Source organism: Temnothorax nylanderi, unplaced genomic scaffold (genome assembly GCF_030848795.1).
Source record: "Temnothorax nylanderi isolate EJ_2023f unplaced genomic scaffold, tnyl_v1.0 TNYL_tig0031_pilon, whole genome shotgun sequence".
NCBI classification, from domain to species: domain Eukaryota; kingdom Metazoa; phylum Arthropoda; class Insecta; order Hymenoptera; family Formicidae; genus Temnothorax; species Temnothorax nylanderi.
In genome coordinates, this window is record NW_027249093.1 from 568,922 (window position 1) to 581,753 (window position 12,832).

Genomic DNA, 12,832 nt, shown 5'->3' on the forward strand with positions numbered 1-12,832 from the left:
GATCTCCAGTCGAACATCGCCGACAAAGTAGACATCCGAGCGGGTGTATTTCCTTACATATGAATAAACTTGCCTTCAGCCGCGAGAATGTCCGAAAAAGCTCAAGCTCTTCTTCTCTTTACCTCTATATCTTTTTCCATCTCTCGTGATGACGCGCCCGTAGGATGTACGCGCGAATCACTGCCGCCTCTGTACCGTGCATAAACCCGTCCGCTATCGAGCCATCGCTTCGATACATCTGGAGCTTTTTCATCTGGCTCGTAGTCGCGCGAAATGTACGCGCTGGTGAAAATACGGTCGAAAGAGAAGTACGGGCGAATAGAGCGTAGTATCCGACGAGATCGACGTGGCATCGAAGCGAGGTATTGTAGCCTACGTCGCGATAAAGGGATGATTGTTGTCGATAAGGGAAGCGTGGGTGAAATGCGTATATAGGTCAAGCATGCCTCCGTTAAATTTGACTATATGTGCGTTGTCTAGTACTCCCGTGCACATACTCCCGTCTATGTCTCTCAAATTAGGGTTTATTAAAATTAAATAAAATTAATTGAGAGAGAGGAAAAATTCTAAGCGTTTACTCCGTTAACTTTATATACCATTTTACCATTAACCTCGCTTGTTCGACGCGCCTTATACGGGAGCTTCTTGGCACTGGGGCAAACTCTCAACAAAATGCTCATCTGCGGAACTCAACTACTTGCAAAATGCTATTTGTGCAAAATGGGAATTGCAACTTGACAAACATAATTCATCTCTTCGCGCTGCCTCCGTTGTTTCGTTACGCAAGCCCCTTTGTGCATCGCTTACAAGTGAAGTTCGCCCGCTTTTAAGCGTCCTCTTCCTCCTCGTACGATGGGATTCTATACTATTTTCACCGAACGAACTTTTCGCCATGATTATCGATCGGCTACCTAGGTCATGTGGCGAGGGATTGCACTCACTGGGAAAGACTTGCACGACTGCGACACGTGCGTCGCGTACGGCATGCGCGATATATAAAGGTCCATTCACACATACCATTGACGGTATTCAGAATAATAGCGTAACGGCATTGTGGTCACGTTGTTATGATATTTGCGTTTTGTTGATTGTCGCTCGTGTGCAACGTAAAATTTGACTACTGTGGTTGTATCCAATGAAAAAAAATTATAAAGAATTAGAAGAATATTGTGATATAAATTCAACGATACAAAAAAAGCGTGAATATTTGCAAGTCTAGACGATTATATGACGTCGAATAATGCGCTGCAAATTGTTATTAACTGAAGGCTTCGAACGTGTAATTGATTACAAATGCGCTCAATTGTTACATGGCACAACGATGATACGATATTATATTGAAAGCAGATACGAAGAGCTCTATGCAGAAACAATTTGCGATCTTCAATGGCATTGTTGCAATTGACGCGATTCTGAATGATCGCGTTACTCTAATTAACTGTTCAATTTATGACTTATGTCGTGCGGACTATTGATAAAATAAACATGTGTATATGCGCGCGCGTGGGATGTAAATATTAAATTTCTAAAAATAACAGTTCTACCGCATATTTTATCCAATATTGTAGAGATAAGGGGTCGGAAGGACACGAGCGAAAATCGACGGAGAGACACGAGAAAGGGAGACGATTCGCCGTTGCCTCGAAAGGGGATCCATTCTGTTTCAATTATACTCTTGGGATGCTATGAGAGGAAATGACGTATTGATGTATATACCACGACCGACAAGACGCCGTGTATCGATCTAAACCGTGTAAACTTCATGTGCACTCATCGCTACATGTAGAATATCAGGCTCGAAGAGCGTGTCGTATATAATAATTAACTCACAGCTCGCTGAGTTTATAATTTGCATCGATAAATAAATTGCAAATTTTCCGATTGTACAGATACGATCATATTGTATTAATTTCGATATATTTTCGGATTCTGTCAACAGCGGTGACATAAACAATTAAGATTTTGATCTAGTTTTTTATTTGTTACTCATAAAAATTCCGTACGTTTTTGCTGCGTCATTAAATGAATTCTTTATATAACATGATTTTTATAAATCACTATTTGAAATAACGATCATTTCCTGCATTACGTAAACTAGTTATTTCAAGCTTATTTCAAAAGTGGTAATAGAGATGCCGATTTTAAAAATCTTTATTTCGAAGTACAGTTTTCCAAACAAAAAGTTTATAATCTTGTTTGTCGCCTCATTGAAATTCATACTATTTCTCATACCGCGTATATCACTTTCGAAAGAAGCAGCCTCATGTAGCGCTGGTTAGCCGACCTGTAAGCTGCGAGATAACTTTTAGTCCCGCGATCAATATTCAACGGGGCAGCTTGACAAAGAGCAACAGGATGCATCCGCTGGGAAGTTAACATAAATTCTCCAACTAATATCCTGTCTTACACCATTAAGCTCGGCATGCTTATAAATTAGCCTTGGCGTACGGTTTATTTTGCTTTCCCATAAATTTCATACCGGCTGCTCTCCGGAGCAGCCCAACTGTCTCCCGGCAGTCATCTCGCGAGTCACTCAGCACTCACTCAGACTTCACGAGAGAGAGAGGCGAACGTAAAGTCCGCCGATAAATTTCTTCGGCGACGGTAAGCCGCGGTCTGCGGCTGCGGAAAAGGCAGAAAGAAGGAGACGAGAGGGGAGGACGGAGGTGGCGGGAAGAGAAAGGACGAGGGAAAGGACGAGCGGAAGCAGCTTTATCGACTAGACCCGGCCTGTATTGGGACCTGCAGATACCTGCAGGAGTCGTTCGCCATGTTTGTCCCACTTGTACGTGTTTCACGACGACAGCACGACTACAATGCTTCTCGCTCAACTTTCGGGAATTAAAAAACGAAAAAGAGAGAGAGAGAGAGAGAGAGAGAGAGAAACGGCGGAACAGCCGATCCGCATGCAAACTGCCGGAAGAGAGTAAGCTCGGGAAAAGCGACGCGTTTTCATGGAGCTCATACTCGGGAGGATCCTCTTACGTTCTTCCAATATGAAGCACAACGAGACGAGCAAGCACTTCGCGTCGGTTTACGCGAGGAGCTTTCATCCAGGATGCAAAAATATTTGCGAGTTCTTGTGAAGAGGCTTTTCATGCACGTCTAGCCCCGTCGCTCCGCTCCTCTCCCCTTCCGTTCATCCTTCCCTCTAGCCACAAGACCGCCTCTGGTTTTCTCTACCACTGGATCTTTTGTTCTCGCCTACATTCTCTTTCTCCTCCCAATTCAACCGCGATGAAATTGAGCGTAATTAAATATCTGTAATGTGTTTATATACATACAACGTCTAAAGAAATATCCGATAACGAAAATTAAACGTAAGTCCGATATATACATTCGTTCGTGAAATATGTAGGTTGCTGCCAAGACGACAAGCTCCCAATTAACTTGACTGCTATATCTCCCCTCTTAAAATATGCATTTTATTTCTTCTATATTTGCCTAAAATGAAACCTGTGGGACTGGAGACTCGGATACATAGGTATATACATCGTGTTTATTCAAACGATTGCTTCATGAACACGGTCGAGGTCTCTGCATTCATATGTAACCTCCACATGCTAATTTTATCTTGACCTTCCCGCGGATGCTGCGTTTCCTATCCGGCAAGGTCATCCGTGAAAAAAAGATCCCGTTTATATAACCGACTTTTATACATTGCCGTCTCCCTCGTCCATTAGCGATTTATCGACGTCCAATTATTCGCGACGCTTCTTCGCATCTATTTCCGTAGGATATCGATTTCGATGCTTTCGACATGAATTTCTGGGTCAAGTGGCACGGGGAACTTAAAGCGATCGCGAGCGTGCGTTACGATGCTGTCGCGCAAAGGAGTAAATTTTCTCCGGCACTAAAAATACCGGAAATACGACCGTGGCTGAGAGCGTCCTGGGGAAATGACGTTTAATACGCATAAATGATATTTTAATAACGTAAATGCTGCCGTGGATTTGAAGCATATTTCTATATAATCTAGGCGCGTATATATATATATATATATACTGACCGGCGGATCGCATTAAACTCTCATTTTCAGACTGTCGAGCGGCTGCCGCATGTGTTTTTAATTGTCTGCTTTACTTTGTCGCTCTCTCGTCACGTTCAACGTTACATTCGAGCACAACTACTCTAATTTCATTATGACGTGCGATACGCGGTGGTGTCGTATTATTACGGTAAATATATGTCTGTAACATGAATACTGTAATAAGCGTGCAAGGAACAGCGGGAGCTTTTTCTACACTGCTTTTCCACCGCGTGTTCCAAGCATACCAGAATTCTTTGATATGTTTGCCTCCGGTTTGCAGTTGGCGTTTGAAAACATCTCGTGATTATATCCTTTGCGTGTCGCAAACGCTTTAATTCCCATTAAATTTTTAGGCAGTAAATTGCTAGAGATTCAAGTAATCAGAAATTTAAAATACAAATTCCATCCGAGATATCAGAATACTTTTATTATATTTATTTAATTTTAACCGATACCGAATATGCGAGAAGATAAACTCGCGAAATTGGAAAAGCTTTCATTTCTTTTAATTCTTCTAATATTCGCGAGTGGTCTGAAAGTTCTGGGGGGATCGCGCGGCATAAACGGTAACTGCCAGAACGTATGAGGTGATAATCGCGGCGCCAGCGTTTCCGCTATATATTGCCGTAAGAAGCATTCCTAACCCAGAAAAGATCGGTGCGGTTGATACCGTCGCGTGGCGTAGAGACGTATGCCGCATTCACCGCGCGCCACCGCGAATAAACGAGTGTACACGCCGCGCTACATCAAAGGGTTAAATCGTGGCGCATCGCACCGCATCGCGGCGACCCAATTTCGGTCGCCCGCCGCGTGCGCGAGCGTTAAAGTAACATACGACGATGCATTTTGAGTACACTCCGCGCGACGCAGCGGTTCCTCAACGTTCGCATTTCGCATCCCCCGACGACCGCGCGGTTTCTCCGTAGCGCGGTCGTAAATGCCAAAACTCCAGGCATCGTCGCCGAGTGTCGCGTGTCGTCCCGCTTCTGTATAGCGATCCGTCGTACTAGACAAGTCATTAGACTTTGCGTTTGTTGCAGCTAAAAGTTAGAATTAATTTTCTTCGAACATCCTACATAGTCGACTACAAAACAAGTATCACGATGCTTGCGGGTTCATATTCAGCAACATTTGCGACTCTCCACTATTTTCATTTTGCTGTTGTACGATCGTACAGTTACATTATCGAATAATTGGATTATTATTATCGTTATGTGTTAGAATACTTCTAATTAATCGTACTTTTTGGAACGTTTAACATTGAAAATTGTTGTAAAGAACAGAGACTTTTCCGAGACGTAAGACAGATTTATCGTACTTGTACGTGAACATCACGTTTTTACAGCATGCCTCGTGTAGAACTCGTTTCGTATTTTATTTCGGTCTTATAGCGCCATTTGGAGGATTATCATGATCGCTAAAACAACGAAAAGGAAAAAGTCAATAGCATCGTCTTTTACGAAGACGTGGACTTTCGAGCACGGTTGTGGAAGAGAACGGTAGTTTGGCGATCCCGGAGATGGAAACAGCTCTATTAGGACGCACGCGAGTGCGGTTTAGTACGTTGGTTTTTAATTACATCGTGAAGCTCAGGAGTTATAGGGCGCGGAATCTCCTTTTCTCTCTCTCGCTCTCTCGCTCTCTCGCTCTGGATCAGCCATTAGAGCAGCAATTTTGCGCCAATTAAGGGCAGTCATTAAAATCCGCGCGTACAGTCGCGGACTGCGAGCGGATCGGAAGACGCGAGCCACGCAACGGAGTGTCTGGAATTTCATTTGGACGCTATTCCGCTCGCTATTCCAGATGAATGCGACGTTATAATGGCATTAATCATTCCGTCGTCGACGTTGCAGCGCAACGCGCGTCCCGTTACAGTCGATTATCTTATCATCGTCTAAATGCGATTGAATTCTAATGCGGGTAAGATCAGCGAGCGGCATTCAGCAGGGACGAATTGGAAACGGATCGGCAAACCGGTCAATCGAATCTGCGGTTTTGGCAAGCCGATACGTTGCTGTCGCTTTCAGCCTTTTGGGTAATCGACAATTTGACGTCATCAGTCGACTACGCGGCCTCGCCCGTCAACGGATTGGCCGATCCCGCAATTAGAATGCGGGGAAAGACAGGTTTAGAAAAGATTGATATCTATAAAAGAGACGTTAATTATAAATAACCCTTTCGAACAGTAATCTGACTGATTATTCGGATCGGATTCATCTGCGTGCGGCGTCTCGTTCGGAAAGGTCGCGAACGAATATCTGTAATACGTCGATTTTTCAAGACTTTTTTCGGAGGGTATAACGATATCGAACGCACTCGATGCGATATCGAGTTACTGCATTTAGCACGATATTGGATGACATTATATTTTACACATTATATCTCGATGGCGATTGAGACGGAAAGATTCAGTTATCGACGCACGCGGGAACGAGATACTCTTGCGTCGCGCCGGGAGCTCGATGACATCGATTTATAACAGTTCTCACGATTTCGGGAGATTAAATCGAATCAAGTCGAACTGATAAAATGATTCAGGCGCTTTAATATCGGGCGACACGCGCCGGGAATATAGAAAATGGAAATTCACCCTCGACGAGGGTTTTGCCGCGTGTACCGGTTGATCGAGGTGCACGCGGGCATCTCGTCACGTGCAATGTCCGGCCGTGGCCGCGCGCCCACGACGGACAACGACAACGACGGACCACAGAGCTGTACGGAACGGGCGTACGTGCTCGCCGGTCTCGGGAATAAAACCGCCCGGGAAACGATAAATCGATCTCTCCCGCTAACCGAGGCGACTTTCTGAACGAACGGCCACGCGTCACGTCGCGCAACCACCACATTGCACCTATCGACGGTGCAGCTCGGGTAATAAAAAGCGATGGCGCGTTATGCCTTCGCGACTGCACGGCGCGCAAGGGCATCCTGTGCATAGTGTGTTGACCCTTTCCTCCCTGTAGTGTGGCAAATGCCATTGCTACATCCCGACGGTTGCCACAACAGAACGTGACTTTTCGTACATGTATAGGAATGGCGAGGAGAGGCAATATATACGCCAGTCGTACTAATTTTTTTAAGAAGAACACACGCGAACATATGATTCTCTCGTAAACGGGCGATACTGTAATAAAGAAAATGGAAGGATAAAGCGACATGAAGAATAATGAAGCTAGTGAAATGTTCCATTGTTTAAATTTCACGACGCACTCGAAACGAGTCGTTTTGTCGTCAGTTTCAATTATTTTACCGTTTAATTTAACTGGGGTGATTCGTAACCGCGAATGTCCACCGGTTTTCTAAAGGAACAATGCGTGTTTCGCGTATAGCATTACATTATTTCAATATGCAGTCACTGCTCGGTATAATGACTCGGTTCTCTAGCGCAGAAAGTTTTATTCGACGAGTCGGAATGAAACTTTCATTTCAGAACCTTTTTTTTAGGCGTCGTGGTAGGTATCGACCGGTTTTTCCGTCTGCATGGCCTGCAATAAATTTTCAATGCTGCCGTACCGAAAAACACCGAGGCGTAGCTTCGTCGTCCGTATTGTCTGAGAATCGAGGTCGAGATTCGTCCGTGAGTCACGGCAGCGGAAAGTGATGATCGCTCGATATCGTTCGACAGGCATTGAGACGATTATTTTTGAAGAGTAGCGGAAGTCGGAGAGAAAATGTAGCAAAATATATTACGAAAGAGAGCGGTACAGTGAAAAAGACGAGATATTCGCAATAAAATGTCAGATTTAGCGGATGACGTAAAAGCGGATTTGTTTGCCCCAAGGAATTGGTTAATTATAAATGTAATAAATGATAAATTGTGTTGTATTCCCCGTCGCAATTGTTTTAAAGTCAATTTTTTTCCTCTGTTGCAGGCTCGACCAGCCGGTGACCAGCTCTACGCCCGGAATGGACAACAAAAAGGTAAAATTATCTGATATTTACCAATAATCGATCATTTATCCCGTAAATATAATTCCCGAAATTATATTTACGTTTCTTCTCGAGAGAAACTCGACCAAGATAGAATTTATTTTCATGAAGACGCTAAAATTACGACAAAATCGCGTCGCGGAGTATTTGCGTGGTGGATCGCTATAAATAACGGTCGTTCCCACGATCGATTATTACTTACTGTTTGGAGCCGCAAACGTTTAATGAGTTGCATGCCGACCGCGGGGTCTTTATGTGAGCGAGAATGGCAGAGGTTTAGCGCGGCAAACCATCCGCGCTGCTCTCCCAATTAGAGGCATCGCTCGAATTAGCATCGTGTGACTCGGCGATTACCTCGTTGGGGATAAAGGCCGAGCGATACGAATCGGCCGTGATTTAATCCGACGCCGCCGCGAGACGAGGAGGGTGCAGGAGGAGGGAGAGAGAGAGCGAAAGTTTACCGCGAGAGAGTTCGGCCGGGCTTTTCCCGTTCCGCGGAAACGAAGTTTCCCTCGGGAATCGGGATCGGCGAACCTGCGGGGAGTTTCATCTTTTTTGGTCGGGCGAGCCGCTCTTGTACTCGCTTCCGTCGTCGAGGAACTGCGCGCGAGCAGCTCTTGTAATTTAACGGATTACCCGGGCGACTCCTCTTCCGTGTCCGGCTTTTTCGTGGCGCGCGACGAAAGCTCGTATATGGGGATTTTCAGGGACGAGACGGACGACCGTGCGCCGAAGGCGAAACCGGACGACGGAACGTTGCGCTAATGTTCTTCCGCAATTCCTGCGTAACGTTCGGCTGCATCATTCTCGCGAGGAGAGATCAATCACGAGGGACTTCCTCTTGCATCGACAATGCACGTGTTACTTGATGTATCCTCCGGGAGAGCAAATGCCCAACGGTGCATTGTATAGTTCTTACCGTTCGCGATTTAGGGGCACTCTCTATGCGCTATACGTGCGCGCGTTATAAACGTGTGTCGTTTGCGAGTTTCTCAAAGAGAAACGTCCGCGGCACTTTGTATTCCTGAAAAATACAGCTCGTGTTATCGGCGTTTCTTCGAGAGCGCCAGAAAACTACGGGGGTCCGTACCGAGGGAATGGGGCATTTTCCGGAGCTTCTCTCTTCTTATGCCCTTAGATGAAATCGTATCTAAGCGAGTCTCTTGTTGACGGTGGCCCTTCTAACAATATAAGAAGCAAGATCTGACAAGTGTCGCGTCTGAAAGCGCCATGTTGTCGGCATAAGGTCACAGCATTGCACGTATCGACGTGATTTTCCGGCGTACGAATTCTTATATAGATGCTTGTAAACTTAAATTTGCGATTTGTGAATAAATTTGTGATTTATTGTCCATAAATTTTAATAACGCACGAAAGAACACGGAAGAATATTAGGAAATGGTATATTGATCTGCTCAGCGTCGTAAACTACTTCCTTATGACGCTACTTCCCGTACGATGTTAATGCTAACGTTCTATCGTTCGATACAGCAATATCTCGCCATTGCGCGCAGTACCTCACGAACGAAACTTGCGAGCGTCGCAAATATGTAAACTATTTTTCGTCGCTGGCTTGCATTCGGAATCGGGGGGATGTCTCGTAAAATTCGAAAGAAAAACGAAGAGCCAGGTGGGAGCCGGGCGAGATAGAGAGAGAGCGCGCGCGCGCGCGTGCGAGCGGTAAATTATTCATTTCCACGTCAGGAATGGAGTTTCGAGTGTTTCCCACGACCCTCTCCAATCTTTTGTACCGAGACCGATACGGTAGCGCTCTTTTGCGCATGTATTTTTAAATCTGATGGGAAGGTAGAGGGAAATCGATAGGAGGCTGCATAATACACCGGGTCTATTTCGAGGATTAAATCCGACCGGATTTTGCAGAGGCACGTGCTCGTCATTGAAAATGCATCCGGCTGCCCAACGTCCACCGAGTAATTAGTTATTTAGCGATATTGGTTTTGTTCGTCGAATACCGGCGCGCCTTTTTCTTTTCTTCCCGACAAGCGTCACGGGAAGAGAGAAATCGACAGATCGGACGAATTTCACGTTCGAATGGCGAATGGCGAATGGCGCTATCGCTGGGTCTTTTCTTCCTTTTTCGTTTCCATGGCTTTTCATTATCGGATAGACGTTCCGAGTGGCGAAATTTTTGTCGGCCAACGGCAATTTTGCGCGATAACGTGGCGCGTCGGCAAGCGGAAAAACGGATTTCGATCAGCCGCATTCGGGGAAGGCATCGAATAAAAGGTGTCGAGATCTCGCCGCGTGGCTGATCGTGGCGAGAGAAAGATTCCAAATTTCACCGAAGATTTATTGCTCCCAGCTTTCTATCTTCATCCCGCGGGATCGCATTTACCTTGTAAATCCTTCGAATTTAGAAAATGTTTGTAGCTATTCAACACCTTATTTCAACATCATACGATATGACACGTGACTGTCTTGTAAATAATATCAATAATATCATGTTTCGCATTGCCAGCATATTTGGAAGTCGCGTAATAAAATCTATATTTAATCACTTTTTTATACGTTACGTTAATTGAATTAATGTTTTTTAAAATTAGATTTGCTCGTTTTAAAATCGTACAAATATATATTAATGAGTGTCACCGTGTTAAATCTTGCGATTAATTTCGCTTTAATAAAAATTTAATTAGATGTCATCAATTCTATTCACGATCCCCAAGTTTTATAAACATAATAATTAAATTTAAAGTGAAAGTTCTATAGAACCTTCAGTCCATCGAAATTAATTAAGAAGAAACGAGCGATTAATCTTAACCTTTATTTAACCGATTTTTCGTCCTTTTTCACTTTAAAAGATAGGACAGTTCTAATTTAAGTAAATTAAATTCAACTGACATTGATGTAACGTCGGTCGTAAGATTTGTAAATGAGTGTCTTGATAAGAAAAGGGCGCGTTTTATTTTACAGATTGTCCAGTCGAGCACGCCGCCCGCCGTACCTGTTCAGGTACGTAGCAAGCACGATGGCTCGGGGGTGGCGGCTTCCGTGTCGGGGGTGCGCAGACGGAGCGGTCCTCAAGCGGGTCTGCGCTCGCCCGCCGCAAAAAGGCCCCTCTCCGCTCCCGTTGCGCTGCAGGGGTGGTTGTATAAACAGGGCTCGGAGGGTCTCATGCTGTGGAAGAAGCGTTGGTTCGTCCTCTCGGAGTACTGCCTCTTTTATTACAAGGGTGAGTCCGCACGTTGTACCATCGACATATTCCTTTTGCGTATTTCAGTGTTTCTTTTTCCTGCTATTTTTGCCCTGAACGTAATGCTGCCGCATTACGGTACCGGTTTTAATGAGCTTTATTAGTCGGAAGTACAGTACAGCTCGTTCGGCATTCAGTTTAGCATTCAAATCCGGCAAATGTAACGTTTATTCGTTGCGTAATTATCAATTGACATTATGGACTGGAATAATCATTAATAATTATCCCAGAAGCTCCTATTAATCACCAATCTAACGGAAATTATAAAGTTAGTTATTAGTATAAATAAGCCCTCTCATCAACCGTATTGCGCAAATCGAACGAATGATATTTTAATAGCCATTTCGCAGGAAATTGATATCCTTTGATAATGTCAGATTTCTTATAATAAAATCTAACTGACAAAAACTCAGCTTTTGCAATCGTGCAACAAAACAACGACAGTTTCCATTTTAAGATAAATTTTGATTTTTCAACAAATAGTTATTTCGAACGGTAAAAAATCACTCCCAAGAAAATAAAATTCTTATTTCATAAACGTTAATGTCTTCAACGTTTTTATTCGTATCTGCTCTATTTACGAACTTTTATTTTAGTGCATTTACCAGATTCGCGAAAATATTCTGGAATTCCGCCAAGTCTTATCCTGTTTTACGCCTTGCTAATCTAGATCGCACAGACGACCAATTTCCAGTCGTCTTGGACGCCGTTGCTCGTCTAATCTCGGTTAGGGGCGCTAATTACTCTCGGACTCTTTGATTCGGTACGTGCACGAGGATTCGTGCGTGGTCGCAGCCAGAGTCCAGAGATACGTCTCGCTAAAGATACACCCCGCGCGCGACTTGTCTTCCACATCATCCGAGAAGGAAGTTCTCGTCGGAAGTTCGCAGCGACTCGGCGCGTCGTTTACGAACTTTAGTTAAATTAGATTTGATGCATACCGCCTTCTAATTAGCGGCCTCTCGAGCCTCCTCGAGTATCTTTACCCACAAAAGGAACTAATACTCGATAACAAGCTCTTCTCCCTTATCGTTCCGCTCGCGCAGATAGGCTTACTTGAAATATCAAGAGCGCTAATTGATCTCCCGTGTTTTGAAAGAAAAGAATTTATTATTATACAGGTATTAATCCCTTAGGCGGATCTTCGCAAAACTTTCAAATTTTCTAATCCTCCTTACATTTTTTTTCCTCAAGCGCTCTCTTAAATCTCAAAAATATATTTCTAAAACATTTTGTCGATATTTGTAAAATTTATGAAGCTAAAATGGAGAATGTGTGAGTTTTTTCATGTGCTATTATTTTGTTATTTTCGTATTTTTAATGGACGTTTCGGCGCGGAAGATAATAGACGATACTCTGATAGAGAATAAGAAGTGTTTTGAATTTTTGCTTCAAATAAATATACGAGGCGCAAGGAGTACCGTCAAGAAACATTCTTTTCACGTCGCTCCACTCATAGCTTTATATGTTATTAGTACATTAGCCCCGATCAAAGAATTCTAAAGTGTTGTTCGGAGCCAACAATGAGCACAAAACTTCAGTCATAAAGATATTTTCGTTTTATTCTTAAATGTACAAATAACAGCTTCTGCGCATTTCAAAATAAAACGAAAATATCTTTATAACTGGAGTTTGAAGTCTGATTATTAAATGTGAAA

General features: G+C 43.9%; 1 protein-coding gene across 12 annotated transcripts in view; it reads left to right on the forward strand.

The window, feature by feature from the left end:
- LOC139770608 (uncharacterized) overlaps nt 1–12,832 on the forward strand; it is a 131,226-nt gene that overhangs the window by 66,247 nt on the left and 52,147 nt on the right. For all 12 annotated transcript variants that reach the window (XR_011717789.1, XM_071702664.1, XM_071702665.1 and 9 more), the window contains 2 exons: nt 7,903–7,951; nt 10,895–11,153. Coding sequence is in view for 11 of the 12 variants with exons in the window: in XM_071702656.1 (XP_071558757.1) it covers nt 7,903–7,951; nt 10,895–11,153 (308 nt within the window). In the remaining variant the exon portion in view is untranslated. The remainder of the gene's footprint in view (nt 1–7,902; nt 7,952–10,894; nt 11,154–12,832) is intronic.